Raw genomic sequence first — 26284 nt, forward strand, 5'->3', positions numbered from 1 at the left:
TCAGAAGTCGTGAATGCTGTTTGGACAGCAAGGGAATAATCATCCATAAATTACAGTTTTTGCATGTTGCCTAATAGTGTTGTCGAGGAACCCAAATTTCGATTGATTTTTCTTGTGCATTTAGGCTCTTTCTCTGGGAGAAAAAAAAATCATATTACATCTCCTACACATTTTATTTTATTTAAGGAAGTAGGTCTACTGTGTGTCAGCATGCTGCATTAATTTCTAGCCTGAACACTGTCCTGAATATATCACGATTACTCTCCAAGAAAACAAGGACAACCTGGAAAGCCCTCTTTGATCCAGTCTGTCACACTATAGCCTAGTAGGGGAAAAAAAAGAACAGATTGGACCTTATCCATGTGAATGCAGTTTAAAAAGCAGTAGCTCTGCACACATAAAGGCACTTCTTTTAATATGTGCCCCCTTTCTTCACACCCACGACCATTGTGTATAAAATCCTGTTTTTCCTGAAAAGATTTCTAGTCGCAGCCGCAGACAATGTTCCCCCACACAAGCTGTCGTCTTTGTCATACCCCCCACCCCCCTCCACTTCAGTCAGTAAAGCAGGATCTTTGGCAGTCGGCCCCACGTGCGAATTTAAGCGTTTCAGGGTACAGGTGGGGGGGACTGATGGAGCCGGCCTACCTGTTCCCCGGTAAAGTGGTCAATTTTGACAGACATGGAGACGGGGGAAAGGAGTGGGTGAGGAAACCAGAAGGGGGAAGAGAGGGACGGGTAAATGAACAAATGTCAGGGTTAGTGGGGGGTTAGTGGGGGGTTGGCGGGGCTGCGACGGTGGAAAACACTTCCTCTTAGGGGTGTCTCCTGATTGGGTACAGTGAAGGGGAGTGAGGCATGCTGATAAAAACAACTCACTAACAATTATGCTCACCTAAAATAGCCCTTACTTAAGTATATAGCATGCTTGCCAGTTAATTGTACACAAAAACAAAGACTTCACAAAAGACCTCCTGCAGCCAGTGTATTTTCTTCTATTTTGGCATGATAATTAAGTGTGACAGCTATGAATGCAAAGTTGGCAGATATTATGGTGGCCTGTCTAACTCTGCATATTGTTTATGATTGTTTGGATTCCAAAAGTTACACTAAACTATAAAAGTAGAAAACTGCAGCATCGCTCAAAGATATGTATATTGTATAATGAACAAATGCATTCACATGCCAGAAACAGTCCGACCGGAATCTGCCAAGAATATTACAATACAGAGTACAAGATAGTTACCAAGGATTAGCGATGTAATTATCTTTCAGTGTAGAGTCTGCCTCTGTTTTACTAATATTAGACAAATATTGTGTTGCCTGTTTCTGTGAGTACTATGAGTACTGACAATTACAAACATTGTACAATGGTTGAGTCCATTCTTTGCAGATTCCAGCCCATATCTGTTCCCAACCAAGCAGCTGACAGAAAGGGATTTAATGACAGCGTTCCTAAAATTCTCTGGAGATAATGCTATTTGTAATGGCAAGCGAAAAGCCACCATCAAAACAATACATTTAGTTGAAGCCAATATTTCATCCATGTTACACTTGAATAATTTGAGTGTGATCGCTGCATTTCCTCTGAATTGTTCTCTGGATTTGTTCAACTTGTTCTTATTGATATGCTGTAGGACTAACAACCATAAAATCTACTAAGACCTCTGATCTGTACTATTGACCATTATCATAGCCAAGAGGTTTGTTACAATGTGGTATTTTTATGCTACACTTGGTGAGAAACCTGTTTACATTCCAGGGTGCTGTATAGTTCACTTCTCTCCGCTGCTCAGTCAGATTCCAAAGCACTGTATAGATTTCTTTCAGCTGATGAAATTAAAAAGACAGCAGTGTGTGTGTGGTGTGCCTTCCAGCAACGCGATTTGCCTGCGAGTTCACGATACGGGTTGAGAGGGGAGTTCCTTTGGGGGGGATTAAATAGCTCCCTCTCTTCCTTCCCTCCTCCCCTGCCCTCCATACTTGCAGAACACAAACAGCTTGCAGGGCTGTACAGTACTTGTACAACATGTTTGCCACAGTGCTGCTCACAGGTAACAATAAGCCAAGGTCAGAGGTTAAGAGGGATTGTGGAGCTCGGATTCTTGTGTGTTCCTCTGGCAAACATTGTGTACAAAGGCACAGGAAACAGTGCCCATAGTATAGCTTGGAGAAAGTGAGAGTGAGAAACAGAGAGGGTGAGTTGGCTCGGCAGAGAAGGGGGTATCGAAAAGAACGAGACCTGGGCAGGCTTCGCGAATATATGTTGGAGTGGTCTATAAGGTTAGGACAGTCTTAGTTTGGCTCGTACTCTGATGCCAGTCAGACAGCTGCTCAGAAATAAACACTAATATTAAGCTTCAAAGGAGCTTTGCTGATTGTAGCAATTGCACCTGCTGAAGAATGGACACTGTCCTCTCCAGAAAAATGACAGAGCTGGGTGTTTGTTCAATCCGCTTAAAAGGACTCATGTTTGTGTAATCTTCTTATATGAGGTGCAAAAATGAAGTGTTCAAAAATGCTCGAATTTATCTCCTTTTCATGTCCTCCTACAAACAGTCAGCATAGGTTTCTGTTAACGATAACGGCACTCTTTCTACCGACATGAATGAAAACGATTAGTGTTAGAAACTGCTAGTATTCAAATCGCATTCAAATGTTTTACTTAAGTAAAAGTAACAAAATGTAGAAGTATGATTAGAAATAATGAGTGAAATGTAAATAGTAAAAAGTAGTTTGCAGCATTATTTTAGCAGGTATATATTAAAGAGAGTTTACTTCAGATGTATATACATGTCAGAGGCATCTTAATGTTGAAGCTAATTTGAACAACTTTGCATATTGTTTGGTGGTTTAATCTGTAATAATGCATTGCGTTTCATAAGATGTATTGACATTCTCTGAAAAATAAAAGTAGTGAAATGAAAATTACACTGTGTCCTTCTTAGGTTTAATGGCAAGAAGTAGCATTAAATGCCAATATTCGTGTTGCATACACAGACCTCAAATTAGGTTTATGTACAATACTTAAGCAAAGGACTTTCATTAAATTCTACCACTTCTTCAGATATTCTGTCTCTTTATCATAAAGGCAGCAGATTAGGAAACATTCATTCTCTAACAACTTTAGTTTGAACAAATCGAGGTCAAGTAAAAATGTCACCAGCTGGAAAAAGGGAGTTGTCATTGTAGCTGACATATATTGAAAATTGAATGTATTGTTGTAGAGCACCTGTCTTAATTGTTCAGTTTTTCTGGAAGGATTTGTGTCCTTTCTGAGTCGAGTTTGTCCATCTAGAGCAAATTTGTTTTACTGTAGAAGTTTTTAGCAGCTCATGAACTTGGGTTTTGTATTAGAACTCTGTTGGTTAGATTTAAACCACAGGGAAGCCAGATCTCTGCCTCCGTCAGTGTCTTTGAATGGCAAAGGGATTATCCATTTAATCTCTTAATCATGCACTCTGTATATGTAGTTGGACCTGTGCCTAAAACCTCTGTCCTGATCAGATGTATCATTGCCACCTTTTGCCATGATTCCATCTAAACCCACAGACTAATTCAGGCTAGCACCGGCACTGTTCCACGTGTTCCTCTCCAGCTGTCAGTATATTATACCCTCGGTGCCCTGTTAAAATGAAACCCAGACCAATGGTGCATAAAATGGATTGTGGAAATATGTAGATTTTAAAATACAGCTTTTTTTAAAATCCCTCATTCCCACAAATGTATTCAGAATAAAGGCAGCTGTTTCATAACATGAATTAGGTTACTGTACATTTTGCACAGTATATGTTCCCCAAAAGTAGGAATTAATAATGAAGATGCTTTTTGGCCTGAAATTGCTATTCAAACAATTATGTACTTAGTTTCTTCCAACAAATGCATTCCACATTATTGTTTTGCCTCATAGCAAAGCACCTAAAAGACTAAAACCTTTCATTCCAGCAAAGGCCGCTATTGGTCACCGTCAATAAAAGCATAAAAGCATTTATTTCCCACGTTTGTCAAATTAACAGCATACTCCATCTCCCATAGGACTTGTAAGGTTCATTAACCTTTCTGTGAAGTGGGACAGGTTTCCAGCAGTTACCATAACCTCTGTCTCGCTCCTGCCTCAATTATAATAGAAGAATTAAACATCCAGCGATTCAAAACAGTAATGCTGCCTCTTAAATCCCTTTGTACCAGCTCTCAGTTGTTAATGACTAAAGACACTGAATGAACTATGGAGTTATCAACAGATGTAACTGTGGACAGAAGCAAATCAAATGGCTACTCTTAACAGCAGGGATTACTGACTATACATGTACAGTTTTTGTTTAATGAATAGAGTTTACTGTTTCCAAAATTGTTATGCTTTTTTTAATGGTACGTTGCTTTTGTTTTCTATGAATAACATAAATTTGGGTTAATTGTACACAAAACTGTTGCTATTAATGCTGCCACTGTGTGAAAATACTTGTGGCTCTTTATTAGTTTATTAAAAATCGTAAATTCTTTGATATTTCACCAAATTTTTTTCAGTCGAGCTGCACCCTCGTCCACTATCCTTCCAAAGTCATAAGAACAGACTGACCTTGAACTAATTAAGTGGTCAATTACACGCCTGTTGATCTCTTTTAATTTCTTAATAATTAGATTAATTGTGTGGGCAAAGAGTTCGTTTTCTTGTCCACCTACTCCTACTCCTCCTTAGCCCTCCTCTCCCTCTCACGGCTTTTTCCCTCCCACTTCATGCACAGGCCCACAAGGTTTTGATGCTCATTTATTTTGTGTCACTGTTCACACCTCAAAAACTATTTTAATTCTATGCCATTGACTGTTTAATAAGCTTAAGCGTACTCTCCTGCCCCCTTACATCTCCCTCGTCCCTTGATGTATTAATGAAAATCCAGCACGTGCCGGGATGCATTTGTAGGCATATTATAATCTATCCATTTACGATCTCTGTGGATTTCTAGCCTTGCCGGCAGAAACCGTTGTAGCCGTGGAGCAGCGAGGCCTCGTGCTTCTGTGTGCGTGTCTTCTGATGCTACTTGTAGGCAAAGCTCAGGCTGGGATTTTCCAGTGCCACCCCCGTCAGTGGGAAGCCCTATATGGGGACATGTCAGCGCCTTGTTTGCTTGTTGTGCTGATGAAGCTGGGGGTGGGGCGAGTGGGCAGCCTTGTTCAGGTTCCAGGATTCCCTTCAAATGAGTCAGCCAGCCCCCACTCAAACCGACTGTTACCTTGGGAACTCAGGCTTGGGCTTCCCTCAACAGTACTAAAGTACAGACTCATCAGCACCCATACTCGCAAACACACACACTCACACACACAGGAGCTGTAGTTGAAGCAGCACCCAGGTTGGATGAGATTAGCTTATAAAAACACTCTCACTTTGGCCTGTGCGCTGCCCTGTTAGGCCCAATCTGTTCTCTGAGAATAAGATGACCAACCCAACACGGCCACTTTGTTGAGGCCTATTTCTAATGCATGCAAATTAAACTGAATAGATGGGCGTGATAATGAGTTTGGGTGGCTAGTTTCTTAGGTCAGTGATTTGAGTAATAGTATCGTTCCCTGCTAATGAGCATAACCAAAGGAGTGTAGGTTTAGGATGTCATAGTGTGTCAGGTGATGTCCGTGATGGTGGGAGTTCACTTAATAACTGGACTGTTTGTGTTTCTACCTCGGGTTCATTACCAAAGTCAAATGAGTTTCTTTACTGAAGCCATTAGTCCAGCAGGCTATTGTTAAGTGGGTTAATTTGTTGATGCACTGAAGCAGATCAAGGGTGACTCCCCTACTGGCTTTCACCCTCTCCCATTGAGGCCAGTTCTCCCACTCAGCCGATCACCATTAGGTTTCTCTCCCAACCATCCCCACTCTCCAGCCCATGAGGCTTTTATACATATATCATTACAAGAAGTTTGAAGAAGAACGGGTCATCATTCTATCCATTTGTAGATCATGTAGCGGTTTAAATGAATAATTTACCTAAATTACTTTTGATCATTGAAATACATCAAAAAAATCTGTGTGAAAATTAGAATGAGTTTAATTATGTATTAACTAATTTAATGCATTAAGTTTGATTTGACATTCTCATGTTTTCTCTATGTGTTGATGAGGGTAACAGAGGAGCATACAACATCACTTCCCTCCCTTGGCAAAACATGACCAGAACAATAAAACGTATCTTCTGTATGCTATAAATGCTTCATATGTTCCCATTACCAGGCATGGTCCTGTACCAGCTGCTCAACCAGTGAGCAAAAGTTGCTTCTTTTAAAAAAAAAAAAAATTGGAAGCAACTCTCATGTCATGCAGCACATGACTTTGATATGGTGTGTGTTTGATATATTTGACAGACAGAACTTACTCATTTCCGGTTTGTAGTTACCTGCAGCAAAGCAGAGTTTTCACCAGAGAAATGTGGTGCACCTGGGTTTCCAGTACAACTGGAAAGATGAAAGCTGTGAGGCACTTCTTCAGCATCTGGTTCAGTTTCTTCATTGTCTATGTTAATAGAAGTTATTAAACTAAACGAAACTTTATGAAATCTGTAGCCTTGCAGCAAACTCCACAGAGAAAGTAACTGTGCTGAGCCATGCTATAAACTGCCAAGCAACGCTATCTCTGCAAATGTTGTTTTTCCCCACACACTGCACTGCAAATCAAGGTACAGTTGTTTACCTGAACCACTGTTGAAGCTCTGCTATCTATGAGATAAATGCATTGCTTTCCAGGAAAGCATCTCTCTGGTTTGCCATTGAAAAGTGTTGAATGCACAACAGTAGCAGTGGGAAAGTTCAGTGTGCATTAAGAGTAAAGCTCCAATATGGCTGAAAGTGTCTAGTAGACAGTAAACTGTAGCTGATAACTGGCAATGCAAGCAGGAACAAAGGAGTACAGCTAAATTCCTTGTAGCCGAAGCTGAAAAAGCACTGAGAGCTGAATACAGAGTTGGGTTTTTTTTTAGACAAAGCCTTTACTCTGGTCTCTACCACAAACACACAGTAGTTTAGCTGCTGAAGACAGCTGATGGCAGAAAATCATCACTGGTGGCTGACGCTGCTACACAGCAGGACCAGAGCAGAGTGGTTTTGCACAGATATCCTCTGCTGTGAGGCTGTAGTGAAAACAGAATGATGGAAGCACGCCTAATAGGAAAAACATAGATTGTATGCAGCAAGTAGCCTCAACTTTAAAACCAGGGACAGGTTAAGTGAATAACATTGATTATTTTGGTAAAATGGCACCTGTTAAAGTCTTGGCTATATTCAGCTACAAGTAAATAGTCAGTTTTTGAAGCTGATAAGCAGGAATAATGGGATGCATAAGAATTTGAGTGTCTTGGAAGAACAAAATTGTGACAGGTGGATAACTGGGTCAGAGTATCTCCAAAACAACTGGTCTTTTTGAGTGTTCCAGGTATGCAGTGCTTAGTACCAACCAGAAATTGTCTAAGGAATAATAACCAGTGAACCAGCAGCAGAGCCGTGGCCTGCCAAGGTCATTGATGTTTGTGGGGAGCAAAGGCTGTCCCTTGTGGTGTCATCCCACAGAAGAGCTACTAATGCACAAAGTATTGGAAATTTTAGGCACAGAGACATCAGAACTAGATAATGGAGCAAGAAGGTGACCTGGTCTAATGAGTCACGCTTTCTTTTCTTAATGTTGATGGCTAGATGAGTGTACATTGTTAACCTGTGCTAGTGGAGACAGTGTGATGCTCTGGGAATAGTTCAGCTGGGAAGTCTGGTTCTGGCAGGCATGTGGCTGTTACTTCCACACATAACGCCTTCCTCAACGTTGTTGTAGACAACATAGTTCCCTTTATGGTACAAGTGTTCCCTGATGGCAGTGACTTTCTTCAGCAGGATAGTGTGCCTTGCCATATTGTAAAGATTGTTCAGGAATTGTTAGAAGAACATGACAAAGAGCTCAGCGTATTGACTTAGCATCTAAATTCCCCAGATCTTTGTTCCATGTAGTATCTGTGTGATGTCCAATCAATGAAGGGTGCACCTTTCAACTTACAGGACTTGAAGGAGTTGCTGCAAATGTTTGGAGGCTGCTTGGGACACCTTCAGAGGTCTTGTGTAGTCCATGGGTCAGAGCTGTTTAGGTGGCATAAGGGGAACCTACACAATATTAGTGAGCTCATTTTGACATTGTGGTTCATTGGTGTATGCCTCTCAGGTTCTGGTTGGTAGGTAGGTTGTCTCTTATGATGACCTCTGGGTTCTTGTCTATATCACACCAGAACATTGGTGTAATTTCATGATGGCTGTGTGATATGAGCGAGCAAAGACTATGATTTATGCTCATGTGTAGTAGCGTCAAATCTCTGTGCTAGTCAAACTGTACTGCAGGATGACAGCTCATGTTAATTCTGGCAGATGTTGACGAGCTGTTTTGAGATGTTTGAGAACATCCCGACAGCGTAAGGACCAATTTAGGCTTTCTGGATCCGTGCATGCAGCCCAGTGTGGACTCTGAATGCCGACCATGGTTTTGCACACTGTCCACAATACAATAAATCCATGCCCATGTGCACAGGAAGTGACATTACCCCTGACACGGAACACGGAACAACACGCAGCACAATTTTCAAAGTATATAGCAGCTACTTACAGATTGAACAGTAGCACCATGTCAGTGAATATTCCTGTGGTGTATCAAGCACAGTGGGCAGACATTGCACAGGACTTCTAGAGAATGTAGAACTTCCCACGGTGTTTGGGCTCCTTCATCAAAAAACATGTACAAATCAAAGCTCACATTTGTTTTGAGCACCATTTGTTTTCCTTGCACATGCACAGTCTGCTTGCTTGTGGTGTGGACAGTCTGTGCAGTCACAAAGCTTGTGCTCCAAATGGACATCTACAGAGGGCGGATTTAGGTGGATGATGAAATTTAAGCCTGTGCACCATTGTAGATGTAAAGTCAGAATGTATGAATTAGCCTGAAGACTAAAGTTAGGAGTAGATTTGCTTGTTTTCATTTTGTCGTCTTTTCATTAGAGTAGTGTTTTCTTTTTATCTGACATCTTGGTAAGTATTAAGGACGTTTTTACCTTTACATGTTTCGACTGCGTCTGCAGTCTTCCTCAGAAGCGTCATCCGGCATGACGGTCACCTGATAAGACATGTGATCAACGTGTGTAAAGGTAAAAATATCCTTAATATTCCTTACAAAATTGTCAGAATAAAAGAAAAAGCTAATCTAAATTTAGAAGTCTTCAGTGTTGTGTGTCAAAGAGCTCACCAGTGTTGCTGTTTCATTTCTTGACCAATACCTGGCCTCTTTCAGGCCCCCAAATCCACATCATTGCATAGACCTGCTTTGTTATGTCCTTCTTTAGCCTCTTCTGAAGTTCGGTGATCACTTTTCTTGTCTTTTTGTGAAAGGGCACAGATGCCACACTCAAGTTGGACAGCCATTTAACAGGGTTCTCACCAGGATTTTTTTACAGCGTGACGGCAGGTCCTCCTGCATGCACACGCGCATGCGCAATAGCCTTCATTAAATCTTGTGAGCGGCCGGCCCAGATGTCAGCCAATGAGAGTCACGCAGATGCTCCAAATGCTAGTGATTTAGGTCACTATTCACCATACATGGCATCACCGAAACAACCGAGACATGCTAATTGTAACCTCGAGATTGGAAGCGACTATTAATTTTAGACGGGAACGGGTCAATCGACAGGAAAGTACGGCTGAGGTGGGGAGACATAAATTAACCTAGATAGGCACCGAGTCAATAAAAACAAACGCACGTTATCTGTCAAAATAACAGCGTAGCGGCCCTAATCACAGCGTAATCTTTTAAACTGACAGCGCAACGGCCCGTTACGACAGCGTAACGTTATGCTGAAATGTGCTGGCGAGAACCCTGTTTAAGCCAACATTATTACTCTGCAAAGGAACGCTGGAGTTATATGACGATCAGTGTACATTTGTCTGTGAATCTGTCTGTCTGTGTGAAACATTACTCAAAAATGAACTGACAGATTTGGATGAAATTTTCAGGAAAGGTCAGATATGACACAAGGACCAAGTGATTAGATTTTGACAGCGATACGGCTTAAAGTCTGGATCCATGGCTTTAAGGATTTCCCATTGCGAGATATAGCTGCCGGCACAGCATCGCTGTAACAACAAGTGAACACTGTGTCAGTTACCTGCTGATGATCACATGATTGTGATCCTACTACAAAACTGTGATTTATCTGTTGGAAATCATACAAGGAACAAATGATTAAACTGTGGAGATGCTTCTGAGTCCCATCAATTCCTGCCGCCTCCTTCTTAGATAAACACTTCCTGTGCTGCTGGAATGGTGACAAAATAAAAGCCTGTAATGTTAAAAATACACCTTCAAACTAAAAGCATAGAGGGAATGGTTATTTTAACTGTAGCATAACAAAGGCTTGCCAAAAGTGATGAACTGATCAACCCATACAAAACATGCACATGCATGACACATGCCTGTGGTCAGTGCAAGGTAATTTTTATTAAATATTCATCCATCAGAAATGATACGTCACCTGAGCAGCCTTGGCAGAGGACTGCACTCTCTGAGTGCTTTTGAAGTTCTTGATGCATTGATCATTATGTACACAAACTGATGTCAACTCAGAGCCATGACCAATATATTTGTGCTTGTCTCTCTTCAGTCTTGTTCCAAACGGCAGGTGTCACTGCTGAAAAAAGTCTCATATTTTCCAGTTGTTGCAGCACCTACCTCCACAGATTCTCCCGCGTTGATGGATCGTAGAAATAATTGTAGAGACGGACCTGCTTACAGGCTTGTCCAGTTTGTCCATTTGCAAATGCACCAGCTGCATCGTACACACCAAGTACAAAAAACTGAGAGATGCTCAGCTAGCTGAAACAACCTTAAAGCACACTACACACCAGCAGTAATGCCACTTTTGCTGTGCGTTGCTCTGGCAAGGCAGATGGTGGCATCATCAATTAGGCTTTGCATGTCAGACTTGAGAATAGATAGTCTTTTGTTGCCACGATGCTTAGCCAGTGTTAGAGGTCTGATCAACCATAAACCAGAAGGGCATCCTAAGGAATATGTGGTAGGCGTTATGGCATAAAATGGCAGGATGGGGTGTGAAGCAATCGTGTACAGAAAGGTCTGTGTGCCCCCTATGCCAGCTTACAGTTACTGTAGCCATGTGGGATTATAGAAGTGGCAGTGAGCGTCTGGCATTTGGCCTTGCATCTGGACAGGTTCAGCACGGATAGCACAGCACTTCTGCGATGAATTAACAAACCTCTGGCAAGCTCATTACAGTTTCTACAGCACTGAAAAACTATTGGTTGGCTGTCAGTTTCTGCTGTGCATTGGTTCGTTCTATAGAGCACATCTGGGTTGTATGCTGGAGCCTGGGGACTCCATGGACATAAACATGACTTTACACTTTGGGCTCTGAGTTAGTGGCTCAGAGGTTATTTCCACATTTTCTTATTGAGAACCAATATTACTCCCTAGGACAGAAAGCTAAAAAGACGGTACAAGGAAAGCAGAGTGCAGAAAGTAGACAACTGGAGTTGACAGCAGACACACTGCAGAAGTTTTGATAAACACACACAATCAACACCTGCATGACTGTTGTCAAAACCTGCCATGCCGTTAAAGACGACTATACTCTTTGGATGACCTACCTCTGACTGCCTGTAATGTTGTCATGAGTTACAAACTTTTTCATGTAGTATACAGTATTCGTTGCTGATCTTTTCTCAGTAAATGGTTGCTTATTGTTCTAGTAAACTCAAAGTCATTATCAATAGAAATATTGTTTTTTCTGCTGTCAACATAATAAAGTCCCATAGTTGATCAGTGACGTGATTCTCTGTTCCACTTAGGAAAAAACACTGTGCTTAACCTGTAAACCGTGAGGTTCCTTGTGAGACAGACTTTTAATTCACAATAACCCTGCGAATGAATGGGCTGATTACTGAGGCGAAGATGAGGAGGTAGTCATAAGCACTTGGCTTGAGTGGAATAGGCGAAGGGGGGGGAGGGTGGCTGTGGCGGTACAAGTCCAGCCTCAGAAATAGAGCTGTGAACACCATCTGTCATGCTCTCTCTCCCCGTCTGTTAGCCTGACTGCAAGTAAAAGGGAGAATGATGCTCTCAGAACTGCATTAGAAGGACGTGGGTGCTGATTGTCGTAGGTGTGGGTTTACAGGGTGTGCAAGGGAGGGGGAAGTGGTGAATATACAAGGAGGTGCATGAGTAACTCTTGCTGACAAAGGGAAGCACTCACCCACACAGAGAAGGAGAAGGGTTGTTGGGCAAGTGGGTATTCCTGCTGAAACCGCACCCCTGCACCCACCCACCACCTCTTTGTGGACTCCTACCTATTGGCTCTTGTCAGAGGATTCCTAGCGGAAGTTATGTGGACACATTATACAAACACACTGCTCATCTCCTGCCCGAAGACTGAGAAAAGTTAACAATTCACGTCTAACATGAAGCATGATTTCATACAGTTAACTATTGCACCTTTACAACTCCCCCATTTGTCTATGCCCCCTTTCAGACCAATTACAAGTCCATCAATGTTTCATGATCAGAATTATGTGGAAGTAATTTTACCACTGTCAGCTCTGAGCTTATCCTGAATCATTATATAAATTAGGATAAATTTGATGGTCCAGATCAGCCCTACTTGTGCTTCACGTCGAGCAGAGAGGCAGAGTTGTTGCACTGAGTATTGGTGTTGGAGTGTCAGGCTATTACGTGACCCACAAAAAAAGCTCTGCTGCATGGCTTTTTCTAGATTTCGAGAATTATTCATCGCTCATAATGTGTAGGTTGTTTGGAATCCTTTCTGCCTTTGTTTGAGTCAGAGTGTGAACTAGTCAGTAAAACATGAAGGCAAGCTTTGCCACGACTGACAGCAGGGAGGGGCAGGATGAAACGTCCGCAACACCTCAGCCGGGCGCACATAAGTTAGATCTGATGTTAGTAATAAATGAAGGAATCTTTAATAAAAATAGATTAAAGATTTAGAAATGAGCAATTTATGATATATTTAATAAATTCTTCATAATGATTCTTTTTTGCTTTTGAGTCTACAGTGTTATTCATGATTTACCTTCAGGCAGGTCAGAGTTCAGGGTCGGATATACAAGAGCTTAAAGTCACTCTTTTCCTTTCAAGGCGTATTTTCTTGATGTAGTGTCTTGAACTCTTGGCCTCTGTTTGAAAGGTAATCTCACTAATGGCACTTCCTGTTAGTAATAAATCAACAGACTTCTAGAGAGTTCAGAATATTTAGCTAAACTGATGATTTCTCTTTCTAGAACATTTTCAAGACAACTTATCACAGTTTGAAAAACAATCAGCCACCAATGAATGTGGCATTTGAACATGTTTTCCTCATGTTGATTGGATTTATATAGACATTTTTATATGTATGAGTGAAATGACAGCCAAGAAAATGTTCGATCTCATAAAAATAAGATGACCAGGTCTGTCTGTTGTCTTTCACCGGTTCTACATCCCTTTATTTGTATGAGACGCAATGTCCCAGTTGTCGGTAAAGTCTCCAGTTGAAAGATTTAAACACCCTTATGCTTCAGCATAAATCATATTGACGCTTTCAGTTTTTATCTCTGTCAGTTGCTGCTTCTCCCACACTGCTTAGTGTGTGATTCACTATCACAGCTACAAGAATGGGTATTCCCCTAGTATGAAAATACAGTGCGTAGTTGCATTTTGTTAGACTAAGTAACTCCAGAACAACTGTTACATGAATCCAGCCAGGTATTTCAGACCACGCTCTGTTTAGTTTTATTAACATTTGAAATCAATAGCTTGACTTAGCCTTTAATTAAGTGAACGATAAACTAAAGGACACTGTGGTGCTAAAATAACAATTTGAAGAACACGATAGAGATCAAGGTGCTGACTTTCCCCAGATTAGAAAACATATCTGTGGGATGTGGTGGAAAAGCAAGTCCAATCCATGAAGGTCCCACATCCCAACTTCTAGGACTTAAAGGCGGATCTGCTGCTAACATGCTGGTGCCTGATACCACTGGACCCCTTTAGAGGTCTGTGGACTTCAGGCCTCCAGGTCAGAGGTGTGTTGGCGGCATGAAAGAGACCTTCGCAGTCTTAGGCAGGTACTTTAGATGTTTGGGTGATCGGTGTATGTTCAGTTCAGTGAATTAACATCGAATAAATTCAGCAAAGTTGACACTCTGAAACATATAGTCTATAGTAACAATGTGATTCCTGAAAATATTTGTGACAGTGTGTTCCTTGGAAACTGCATACACAATGAAGCCAGTTCTAGTCTTTTTCAACTTTCAGCTGCTGAAATGACAGATTTTGCAAATTTCCAACAGTTGAAACACTGACACATTAGCTGTTGGGCTTTGTAATAAGGATACGCATTTTAATTTTCTGTCCATTTTCTATTCCTTGCTTCAAATTAAAACCCTATCTTAAAGAAAAAGTTAATGGTAGTGAATTTGTGTTAATTGTTTAGAATTAATTAGGTGCATGTTTCACATTTATTATTTATTTCTGAGTAAACACACTGTATAGTACTAAGAAACTGCACAAACTGCTGTTTTCTCTGACATCTGTATTATGTAATGCAAGCTTTATCTGCAGCTTGAGGTCAAGAAAGACGATCCAAAAATACAACTGTTGGTGAACATAGATATTGTACAGCAAAATTGTTGCACTATTTCCAGGGTGTATGTCAGAAATTGACATTTATATAATGTTATGACATTGTTTTTTATATGTATGTAATAAATAAATGTAGAATTTATATAGATGTATATGAAACACTAGTAAATGCAGCTTATATAGAACAGCAAGAAACAGCCCTTTATTACACCATAATTTGTCTTTGATTTGTCTGTTAAATATAATTTATCATTCTGTTTTATACTTCCAGAAGGTTAACTGTCATTTTTAGCAATGTTGTCAACAGACATTTTATTATTACAAGTGTATTAGACCTGTACTTTCTAGTGTATGTGAAGTTTCAGAGTATCAATCCAGCTTACGGTATCATTAGTCAAGGTTATCATTTTTACCATTTCTCATTTTTCATCATTTTTTTTCCCAAACTATTTCCAGCTACATTCATTTTAAGATGGCCAGTGCTGTGGTTCTAACACTTAGGATCATTCCCGACATCATGTATTTTTTGTCATATATTAAATCTATTCCAGCTTTCTAAGGAGCAATCAAAAGCCACTAATAAGAGCTGATGAAGCTGATCTTCGGTCACTTGTTCACCAGCTTGTTGGTGGGTCCAGTAAACAAATAAATGATCAAATAAATCATTATTCCCAGATCACACATGGGTGAGGTTAACCAGAAACTCATTCAGAGTTGAGAGACATTAGTTGAATTTAATTAGTTTAAACTGTGTTGGCTTGTGTTTGACTTACTTCAGTCATTATTTCAGTTTTAAATGTTTGTACATGCCACTGTGGCATTTTATTTTTGTGTCAGTGTATTTCTAATTATATGAAATACTGCAGGAGTAAAGCACCATATGTAACCCATACTTTAAGCAGAACCTTTCTTAATATACACAATTAACACAGCAAGTGGCTGTCAGTCACTTAGTGGTCAGAACTTTTCTGCCTCTGTGTCACACCCCCACAGCAAGGTCCCTGGGGGAGGCCGCCCACCACGTGAGAATGTCCTGTAGATGAGTGTGATTGAGTCCGTCACTCTCCGGTGAACATTGAGAGTCAGTGAACTCAACACAGCCGTGTCCTGTCAGCATGACATGTGATCCCAGCGCTGCTCTGGAATAGATTAACCACCAAATGCAATAAGCAGCATCTGTGATTTTGATGTCTTGTGAATATTAATAAACACTATGCAGTTTTATGTGAATTCTGCGCATTATTGACTTGTCTTTTATTATTTGGCTAAATTTCAATATTATATTCATTTGCTGTTGTTTATACTCAATGTATTATAATGAAATTAAAAGGGCAAGGGGTGCCATGGAGAATGAGCGAGAACCAAGCATTAAGATGTGGGAAAATGTTGCACGCTCAAATGTTGACTACCTGTTGCTATGGTAATGGGTTTGGATCCTGCGGGCTGCAGGACTCTTGCTATTTCTAAATAAAGCTTTTTTTCTCACTGATCTGTGGATGAAGATACTCACAGCTGAAACTAATCTTCTGAATTTTATCCGTCAGTGTAAACACTTTAATACTGCTAAACGTTCCATACTGCAGTGACAGTATCATAGATGATGCACAACATAAAACGTGTCCTGCACTACTGTGAAAAATCCTTACTGGAACACTGAAATATAAATCATGGGAATTCTAATAATAAATGTTTCATTGCAAAGTTATAAGTGTATCTTAGTCATTCTGGCATTGAAATGCAGACACACTATGAATTTGTGACAATAGAATTTGAAAATTTATTTGGCACTACTGTATGTACCATAATCATCACTGAACAACACTTCATCAGCTGCCAGATGACAGATGCAGTATTCTCAAAAATAGTCAAACTGTGGTTGGTCCAGTTTAATAATTCTCTGTTCCACATATGACTAGAAAGCAAACTATATCTTTTCTTTTTCTGTCATGGATGTAATTCAGGGTACTGATTAGATTGCTGAAATGGGGGGATTGAGATCTCTTTCCAACAGTGTAATGTGTTTATCGCTCTAAAAATGATAACAACTTGGTGCACAATGTAGTTGCATTTTTCCCAAGATGTAAAAAAAGATGTTGCTGTGTGGATTACGTTTTAAATTGATTGAATCCACATTTGTAAAGAGAGCTACAGCTTCATGTTTCTGTCTTATTACAGCTTGAATTGTGTTTGGTTCTACTTTCAAGCCAACTGAAATTTCTGATTCAAGATCAAAGGCAGGGAGTGAAGAAGCCCGTGTCCTGCTTGTCTTTGTCCTTGTTTGCTGTCTAGTAGCACAGTACCTTTGTCACCCTGTGGGGGGAGCCTGTGTGTGGAGAAAAGAGGACAGAAATAGATGCTGAGACCACAGACTCGATGTATGTGATGGGGACTTCCATGCTTACCTCAAGTGGGTTTTGGGCCATTTCACAGACAGCATATTTAGTCCTTTTCCTCCCACTCAAGGATGCAGCCGTCTTGCAGTAAATAGCCAAGTCTATTAAACAAACATGCCTGTGTGCAATTTGCAGTGTGAAGTGCCTGACTGTGTGCTTCCTGAGGATGAGGCAGTCTAACCTGACAAATATACAGTGGAAAATGCTCATGAAAAATATCTGCGCTTCGCATCGGGTAGCATGATGTCTGTTTCTAGGCAACAGGAGGTTAATATACAATTGATAATATGGGAAATTGGAAATCCTGTCAGTGGTTTAATTTGCTTGAGAACTGTCTTTTGTCGGGGAATTGTCTCCTGTCTTCAGATATTAATATAACAATATTCTTTTATATGTTTAACTTTGACATATTTTAACCAACCATGTTCCTTCCTGTGAGGTTGGATTTTTAAATTACTCGCAACAAATCAGAATTTAGCCAATCATCACCTAAGTCGTCAAATTTATTGACTTTATCTTTACTAAAATTGCTATTACTGTATGTGTCTAATTTTGTCAGATTTCATCCGGATAGATTCCAATAAAACTGGCTCCAAATAAAATGTACTTGAGAATAAAGTGGCCTGTCCAGCCTCTCTCCATTTCAGATGACTGACCACTGAGCTAAGTGAGAGCAGAGTATTTGTCTGTGGGAACACAAAATTAAGGGTTTTGTGGCATCATGTTGTAGGCAGCAAAGTGATGGCACATTGAGCTGCCTTTGTAGTCAGACTGGTAGGCTTTTATGACAATGTTCAAACATTTGTGATTGGGTTTGGCCCAAAAGTAAACTGACCATCCGTCATACTTTGACTAACTGAATCTGTGTCTAAATTCCCAGGGCAAAGCGCTCAAGAATGGACGGATACAAGGAACAACTCTCACTGGTGAGTAGAGCATTCAGTTACTGCACTGATTACATCTAGGTTTATTTTATTGACACAAGTTCATCTCACTTATTTATGTTGTGTAGGCTGTACAATGTGCTTCAGTAAATGTATAAATCTAGTTCAAATGAGTCATTTTGTATTCTTATTTCTTCAAAGTATTTATTTCAATAGTACTTAAAGCATATTTAATTCATTATTGTTTCTGTGTAACCTTTAAGTGTTTCATATCCTCTTTCCCCAGAATAAATATAGTTCCTACTCACCGTTGTAAGTTCAAATGGGGCTCAATAAGTGTAAAAGTTCTCATATACAGTCTCACTACCACACTGCCGTCGCCTTCCCCAATGAAGTTGGACATGATTACCATCTTAAAAAGTCAGAGAACATTTCTAAACTTTTTATTACTTTCAACCCAGAGTGGCTAAAGGATTGGTTTGATGTAATCAAAAAAAAAAAAATCCACATACAAGATGATGTTTTGAGTGATTAGAAACCTTGTACCGTGAAAAGAATTGGGATATCGACTAGTATCATATATCTTATCAATTACCAGTCTCGTCTCTCCTGATTCTGATTTCTTTGTTTTCCTGTTCAGATTATCTTCCCCCAACCCCGCCGCATAATACTGGCCTTCACCGCTACCAGTTCATGTTGTTTGAACAGCCTGCAGACGCACAAGTGTCACTCACCAAGCAGGAGAAGTCATCCCGCGGTAATGACTCCACACTCACCAGCATCCTCAGTTTGCAACACTGTAGGCCACTGCAGTATCATCTATCATGTAGCAACAGTGACCAACACAACTGCCAAGAGTTAGTTGTTGAATCAGCAATAGAAAGATTACAGCAAGGCACTGAAACTCAACGTTTCCTCTCAAAATCACCACGTTGTCCGTTTTTTTTTGCTTTTATGTGTCCACATTAGATTTGAAACAGTGCATTAGTGACATGACTGAAGCTTCTATTATTAGTGGTTGGATTTATTATTATACAGTAGACAACCATCTATTCACTTTGGAGACCAGATTTCACTCACTGCTTTGTTCCATCTGGACACATGTCATTTTGCATAATTCACAATTACAGGGTTTTAATCGAAGCATTTGGAGTTGCTTTAGGTAGATAATTTTCTCCAAGTGCTTGAACTTAACAAGGGAAATGTTAATGAGGTTAGTGAGTGAGTCTGCTGCAGTGTTAGTGCCTGCGGGGTCAAGACAAGTATTATCGGCTCCCACGCACACCTGCACGAGTCTGCCTGACCATGTCTCATTAACCTCCGCCAAATCTGAAATCCTTATCAACCATGTCAGTACACATGAACAGCCAATTTACTTTTAACCTTGATTACCATTGAGGTCATTGTTGCTTCTTTTTTTCTATTTTTTTTTTTTTTGCAATGTCTCAAAAGTCAATCTTGTTTGCCTTGCAGAGTTATTATTTTGTTTATCATTTGGGTTTTCTTACTTTTCCATCCCCTGACGTCTGTGGGAAGGTGGGCAACGATACTCCGAAGCACAGCAAAGCACCTCACAGGAGGCGTGTCTGTCTGTCTGTTCTACTCGGGTCACAGCCGGTGATTTGAGGGGAGATCAGGGCGGTCTGAGACTTCAAGCGTTGCGGCCGTGAATGAGCGGCGCTGCCAGTCTCTGCTGTTTGAAGTTTTGACAGCTTTGTCAGCAAACAATCCAGGCACATTAGGCTGAGGTCTGTTTGATGTTGGAAACTCTGGAAAAAGAAATGTCAAAAGAGATGTGTTTGTCTTATTTAATGTATCCAGCTCACATTTGGGGAAACTCAGATGAACTCTTATCGCATTGTTAGGATGTTCACTGTGTCACTGCTGGTTAAGCTGAAGGAATAATAGCTTGTAGAATATTTGAATGTACTTTTTGTGCAAAATAAACTGTAGCATGCTCATTTTCTGCTACTAGCTTCTGTACAGTGGTTGCCCCCACATTATGAAGCAATTGAACTGAGTGGATACACCCATCCTTAATCTAGTGGATGAGTTTAACTCCCGCTGCAGCACTTCCTCTCTCCTGCAAACTGTTCTCTCTATTCAAGGGAAATGAAATTAAAAAATTCACTCTCGGATAATCAAATGTTTCATTTGATGGGTCAGTTCTGGAGATAAGTGTCCTTGTAAGGAGAGCGATGTAAATAGATGCTGTGTAACGTATTGTGAAACTCCTGGTTCATGAACACAGAAATGCTTTTGATTTTGCTCTCATTGTTGGTTTGGCTGAATTCAGCAGCATACCTGCTGCATTATTATTGGCCTCCACTTGGCCATGAGCTCGGTATTCCCGCACAGACAAGAGGAACGGAGGGAATCCCATGTCTCCCCACCTCCTCCGATAAGTATGTTCACTTATTAGCGTCTGTCCTCCCTCCATGTGGTATGACACAGAGAGCATTTTTCATAGCCCATGACATTAATTGATGTGATTTGCAAAGGGAGAGCATTTAGCCGTGGGTGGAAGACTCCTAATGATCGTTTTCCACTTCCAGTAGCGCAGTCATTGACTCAATTTTATCTCAAATTTGTTGTCCTTTTTTCTTTTCATCTCTGACCATCACTTAAGTGATAAAGGGGGTGAACAATTAGAGGTGGAGCAGGGCTGTTGTGAGGAACCGTGGGAGTCTGCTGTGACTCCTGTGTTAAGGTTATGAATGTGGGTCAGTGAACTGATGGAGACAGCTGGTTTGTTACACGAGGAACTACAGGGGGGCTGCGCTCTTGGCACCGGGCACAGGGGCGTGATCGTAGGGAATCCCCAATGCTCTGGCTCAGGAAGGCTGTCCCTGACTGGAGGCTGCCCCTGTGCCAGGGTGGGGGGGCAGGCGTGGGCGCTCAGGCCCTCGTGATACTTGTCAGCCACTTGGCAAGCTCTTAATATGTCCTGCTACTGTTTAGTGCCGACGAGTCAGTTTGTCAAGGGAAACAGTGTTACAATGCCGAGAGGGAAGCCCCGAGGCCTTGAGAGAGGCCATGTAGTGTTGTTTCAGCCTACACGTTAATTTGCACATACGCTGTTCACACATCCAGCCCTCTGTCTCCTGACTAGAACCTCAACAGCTACTGTAGATTGATCAGAGGCGAAAACTGTGATGAGCACCAGAAGAACAAGATCTGAATTCTTGGCTGAAAATGAAAGCAAAAGTTGAAAACGACATAGTGCTCAAAATCATCATTCTTGGCCATTTTTCCCTTTATTTTTTTGGTGCTAAATTGTAAGGGAGAGGACGTATGTGGCGATCACGTTGTGTGAATGAATGGATCACAGTGGAGTTAGCTGCTGGATCGTACACGTTGCTCATCTTGCCTCCTCGAGCCCCTACTGCCAGCTCAGCACACTCCACAGTAATTGAAGCCATTTGCAATGTTGCAGTGTGGTAATGGGCAGATCCATGTCTACCACCCACCCACAGCCTCTACCATTAATCAGAGCTGCGTGGAGTCAAGAGAGCCAGGATTTGGTTGCTACAGCAGGCCTGAGTTTCAGCCAGGAGTCGGCTGCCTTCAAGGAACGCTTTGACATTTCGAATTTTGGCTAGTTGTCTTTTTTGTTGTTGTTGTTGTTGTTGTTTTTTGCAGAGTCTTGACATGTTTAGGGTGGAAGTTTCTTGATTTTTTTTCTCAACTTCTCTCATCTGTACATAGGTATATAATCTGTTTAAGTAATTCATTTTATCTATATTTTAATTTAGTGTAATTTTACTACATTTTGATCACAATTTTTGTGTCTTAATATCAACTAATTATTCATCTGTGAAGCACTTTAAACTAAACTAGACTGATTGCTTGATTATAGTACTGTTGAAATATATTAAATCCTGCTGAATTCAATAATTAAAGTGGAGCTAAAAGTGGATAGTAAGAAAAATCTAATAAATAATACATTTTCCCTAGTTCCAGCTTCTGAGTTAAGGTTTGTTGTTCTTCTTTGTGATTAGTCAAAAAAAAACACTGTAATGAAAATAATCATTAGGCTCCAGCTGAAATGTGTGGTCGATTAGTGGATCAGTCGACTGACAGAAAACTAATCAGCAGCTATTCTGACAGTTGATTAATAGTTTGAGGCCTTTGTCAGGCAAATTCCAGTTTGTTTTATCTAACTGTGAACTCAGTATTTTCCAGCTCTGGAATGGTAGTAGACAACAAAAGACCTCACCTTCAACTCTGACAAACTCCTGACATGTTAGAGACAGATATATGTGTATATAACTAATTTGCAAATTAATCGCTGCTCATAATAATAGTTAGACGAACCTCTAATTGTAGCCTTTAATCAATGCATTCCTACCTGTAGTGCTAAGTGTTTTTGTAATAGATCAGGACAAGCATTGCTAATAAACATTTCAAATGGAATTGAAGGACAAATACAGAACATTTTCATGCAGTGTGGCTGACAAAATATATTTCAACATGCCTCCATGATGGAATATGTGATATTGGTAAGTTGGCAGTGGGCTGTGAGCTGAGATCAACAGCCAAGCAGTGCGACACCTATTCATCGACCCACAGCAGGGACCTCAACTGCTGAAGCGTCCCCGAGTGAGACACATCTCTGCTCCGAGGCTCTGTTCTATGGCTGACCCCTGACCTCCGATAGCTACAAGGAATTTTCCCTCCATAAACTAATGATTGCATTATGCGTTATTATTGCAGTGAATCGTATGTGGAACAGCTCAGTGAAGCTCCTGCCCTGATATGGCTCCTCTGACTCTACTTCAATGAGCAGGATCACTTGGTTTTGAGTATTTCTGAGACACTATAAGAGGTTTAACAGGGACACCGCCCACACCACTAAATGTAGCAGTTCTGTGTCACCTCACAGCAGTCCTGATCTTCCTGCCATACCCAGACGTAGAAGCAAGGTGGAAACAAAAGGAGAGGCAGGAAGACTTTAACATCGCCCTCAGGTCCCACGCTATCTGTCCTTTCCATGAGCAGGCAGATGGGAGAGGCGGAAACATGTCTCTGCACTACAAACAGACACCATCCTATTTTAAGGTCACTTGTAAGTCTAGGCATTTGCAGGGTACCAGTCAGCGTGATAGCTCCAGATATTGTGAATTTGCCATATTTTGGATTGTGCCCAATAATTGCACAGCTTTAGACAGGATTATGTGTGTAAAGCCTTACGAGCAGTGCAGGGTTTTGACTCTGTGTTTGATCGTTATTCCACAATGAAATGATCCTCAGTGTGACATCCTCCATTAGTGGAAATGTTGCCTAACGCTACTGTAAGGCAGGCCCCCATCACGAAAAGGGGAAAGAGAAAGTTTGTATGTGCAACTGTCATGGAAGTCCATTCTGCCACATGACTCGTCAACTATAGCCCTATATCGAGTGTAAAGTTTGTCCCCCGCCCGCCTCACCCCTCAGCTTTCTTTAAAGTACTAGCTCTACAGGGTGAGGGACCTTGTTGTGGACATGCAGGGGAGTTTGGGGATTTGCAGAGGCGGTACATTATCTGCAATTGAAGCACAGGCCAGAGGGGCCACTGGGGCCATGCCCTATCATACAGATGGGTCACTTGACTCCATTGCCCTTACTTGATTATTGGAGGCCTTTCTGCAGGCAATCCTCATTCACAGAGAGGACCTGGTGAGATTCAGGCACTCATCTGCTCATTTTTCAGTTATTATTCACCATCTTCCCCAGCTGGGCTCATAACCTGACCTGAACTCAACACATGAGGTGTCAGTCTGATAAGCTAAACATGTAGGGAGGATCGGGGGAAAAAAATAGTTGAGTAATAATTTGGCAGTACCGTGAATTTATTATTAAAACTTTTCAGTTGGAACATGTACAAATAAATGCTCAGCTTTAAGACTGGATAGGGGTGTAATACAATAATGTATGCTGGAAAAAACCCTGAAAAATTACAGCCTTGAATAAGACGTTTTGTCTGAAATGTGAATCCTTCTGATTTATTTCTGCATTGACGGGAGGTGAGTGCACTTGATGTGCATGACACTGGCAAAGTGTATTTCTTCTCCCATATCTCCTCCAAAATGCCGGAGGATACAAATTGTGGCTCCCTGATGGCAAAAACAGCCTAAGTGAAGGCTTGTAAAGCAGCTGTAGTAAGAGGTCAAAAGCAGTAATTTTTCTATCCAGGCAAAGTCAGATTTGACCCCAAACTGTGAGGCTATTCTCTCTACAGATTTGGATCATTTCAATAGTTGGCAGCCTTTTCAAAAGATTAACTTTCCGATGCTATTCTTGAGCAGCTGTTAATGTAATTACTCCACATACGGAAATACCAGAATGTCAGTGATTCCCTGGATTACAGAGCAAAGCAGCAAAGCATTGTCTTCTGCACACCCAAACATATGAAGATGCAGGCATACAGACACTCTTTCTTTCTATAATCTGTTGGAGTTTGCAAGTTTAAAGCATGCAGGATTTTCTTTCCTTGGAATGATAATTGTGAATTTGTCTTTTTTTTTTCTTCTTCTTCTTCTTTGTACAGGGAGGGGAAGCTGCAGGGAATCAGCGGTTGTCAAAATCTAAGAAGTGATATTGTCATACCAGCCGGATGGCCGTCTGGTGTTTGTTTAAAAGGGGAGGGAAGAAAAAAACAGTCCAGGCGATTGAATCATATCTTCTTGCCAATACGTCCTTGCGTTCCCACCTCCATCATTACAGCAACATGTTTTATTTTCAGCAGTGCTGTTCTCAGTGACTCACATCCCAGAGCCATGTGCTGCTCAGTTAGGCCTCAGATCCCTTAAACACAGACCGAGCGGTCATAAGAAATGCACTTGCAATGCACCAGAGACCATACTCAGAATGCACTGCATTTATATAGGATGTTGTTATAAAAAACATGTCTGTCAAACTTGAGGGGTTTAAGTGCTTCAAGTTATTTTAATCTATCCGAAAAACAGTGTTGTATCAGGCTGAAAACAAACCTTGGCTTTAAGTGCATTTCTCCTTCTAAATATCTGTACATACTAAAAAATATCTGTGTTTGTGTGCCTTTCTGAATCCTCAGGTAAATGGGATTTTCAGGCCTTCGTCAAAAGATTTGATCTGGGGGAGCCTGTTGCTGCTGTTCAGTTTCTCACCCAAAACTACAAAGACTGAAGGATGCTCAGCTGCCTGAAATGGAGGAAGTAAAATCTGTTAGCACAATATTATAGAATAAGATGTTTCCCCACTTTCCCTGTTTCTCTGCTTTCCCTGTTCCCTTGCTTAAGCAGCACGAAGTCTTCAAAGCTTGCACACGTCAGCCGTTTTTGCCCCTATCTTATCGTTGACTTGGAAAGAGACTTCCTCCTTGTGTTACATCAGCTGCTTGGTTTTGATGTTGCCCCGTATCTCTGTCACGTGGTCTGGAGGGAAGGATTCCTGTGATAGATTCTGACTTCGCTGGGGATTTCTTATTAGTTTCCGAACTCCGTCGACAAGAGAAGGAAGACCGCCTGATATCACAACTCGGTGTGGAAAGAGTTGATTCTAATTCAGGGGCGGAAACACGTCAGGGCCAAAAAAAGGAAGTGGGAGGTGAAACCGAGACCGCAACACAGCCGGATGCCGCAGTGGAACTTGAACCAAAATACTCTACAGAGTGACAGGACAGGGGGAGGGGCTGTGGGGCTGTCATGTACCGAGGGAAGGGAACTTGCTGTTTGTGTAATTGTTTATCATATTTCCATTGACCACTCTTACCACAACTGGAAACAATGAGTTACTTTCAGGTCCTTGATTGATTTTTCGGAAATAAAGAAAACGCTCCGTCTGAATGTGTCCTTGAGTGTAACTTTGGGACGATGAACCCGTTCTGAACTTGCATAAGCGCCTCACCTGGCAGGTCTGTAGAGGATGGTGCAGATAAACTTTTCAACCCTTTCACAATGAGATACTTTTCAGACTTCACGGGTCTTTGTAGAGGGTGGGTCAGAGTACCCCCCATGAGGAATATTGGTTTCTAACCAGCAACTCTCCTCTGGGAGTGGTTTGTATCAATACCCCAGATGTCTGAAAAAGGCTGGATTTACATGAATGACTTTGATGTTCTGATGATCAATCTTTAGTTGGTGGTTTCATTGACCCTAATTTGGTGTTTCATCAGTGGGCAAGGCAGGAGTAGGTAATGGAGGTTTTTGTTCCTTTGGTGGTTAAGCCAGCCTTGGTAAACCCCTATGTGCCCTTCCCGTGAACTCTGGGAGATCATTGATCAAATTGTCCTGCGTTTGCTTTGTTTGCCTCCCCGACTTAGCAGTCAAAGCCGCCGCGTCCACAAACAAAACAACCAAAACAATGCACATAAGCATGCAGTTAGTCAGA

General features: G+C 41.2%; 1 protein-coding gene across 2 annotated transcripts in view; it reads left to right on the top strand.

Moving 5' to 3' along the window:
- LOC110955732 (phosphatidylethanolamine-binding protein 4) overlaps positions 1-25736 on the top strand; it is a 55949-nt gene extending 30213 nt beyond the window's left edge. For both annotated transcript variants that reach the window (XM_051950527.1, XM_022200841.2), the window contains 3 exons: positions 17932-17977; positions 18576-18692; positions 24990-25736. In XM_051950527.1, the coding sequence (XP_051806487.1) occupies positions 17932-17977; positions 18576-18692; positions 24990-25081 (255 nt within the window). In that variant the 3' untranslated portion in view covers positions 25082-25736. The remainder of the gene's footprint in view (positions 1-17931; positions 17978-18575; positions 18693-24989) is intronic.
- Positions 25737-26284: the final 548 nt, after the last annotated feature.

Source organism: Acanthochromis polyacanthus, chromosome 7 (genome assembly GCF_021347895.1).
Source record: "Acanthochromis polyacanthus isolate Apoly-LR-REF ecotype Palm Island chromosome 7, KAUST_Apoly_ChrSc, whole genome shotgun sequence".
In the NCBI taxonomy this organism is placed as follows: Eukaryota; Metazoa; Chordata; class Actinopteri; family Pomacentridae; genus Acanthochromis; species Acanthochromis polyacanthus.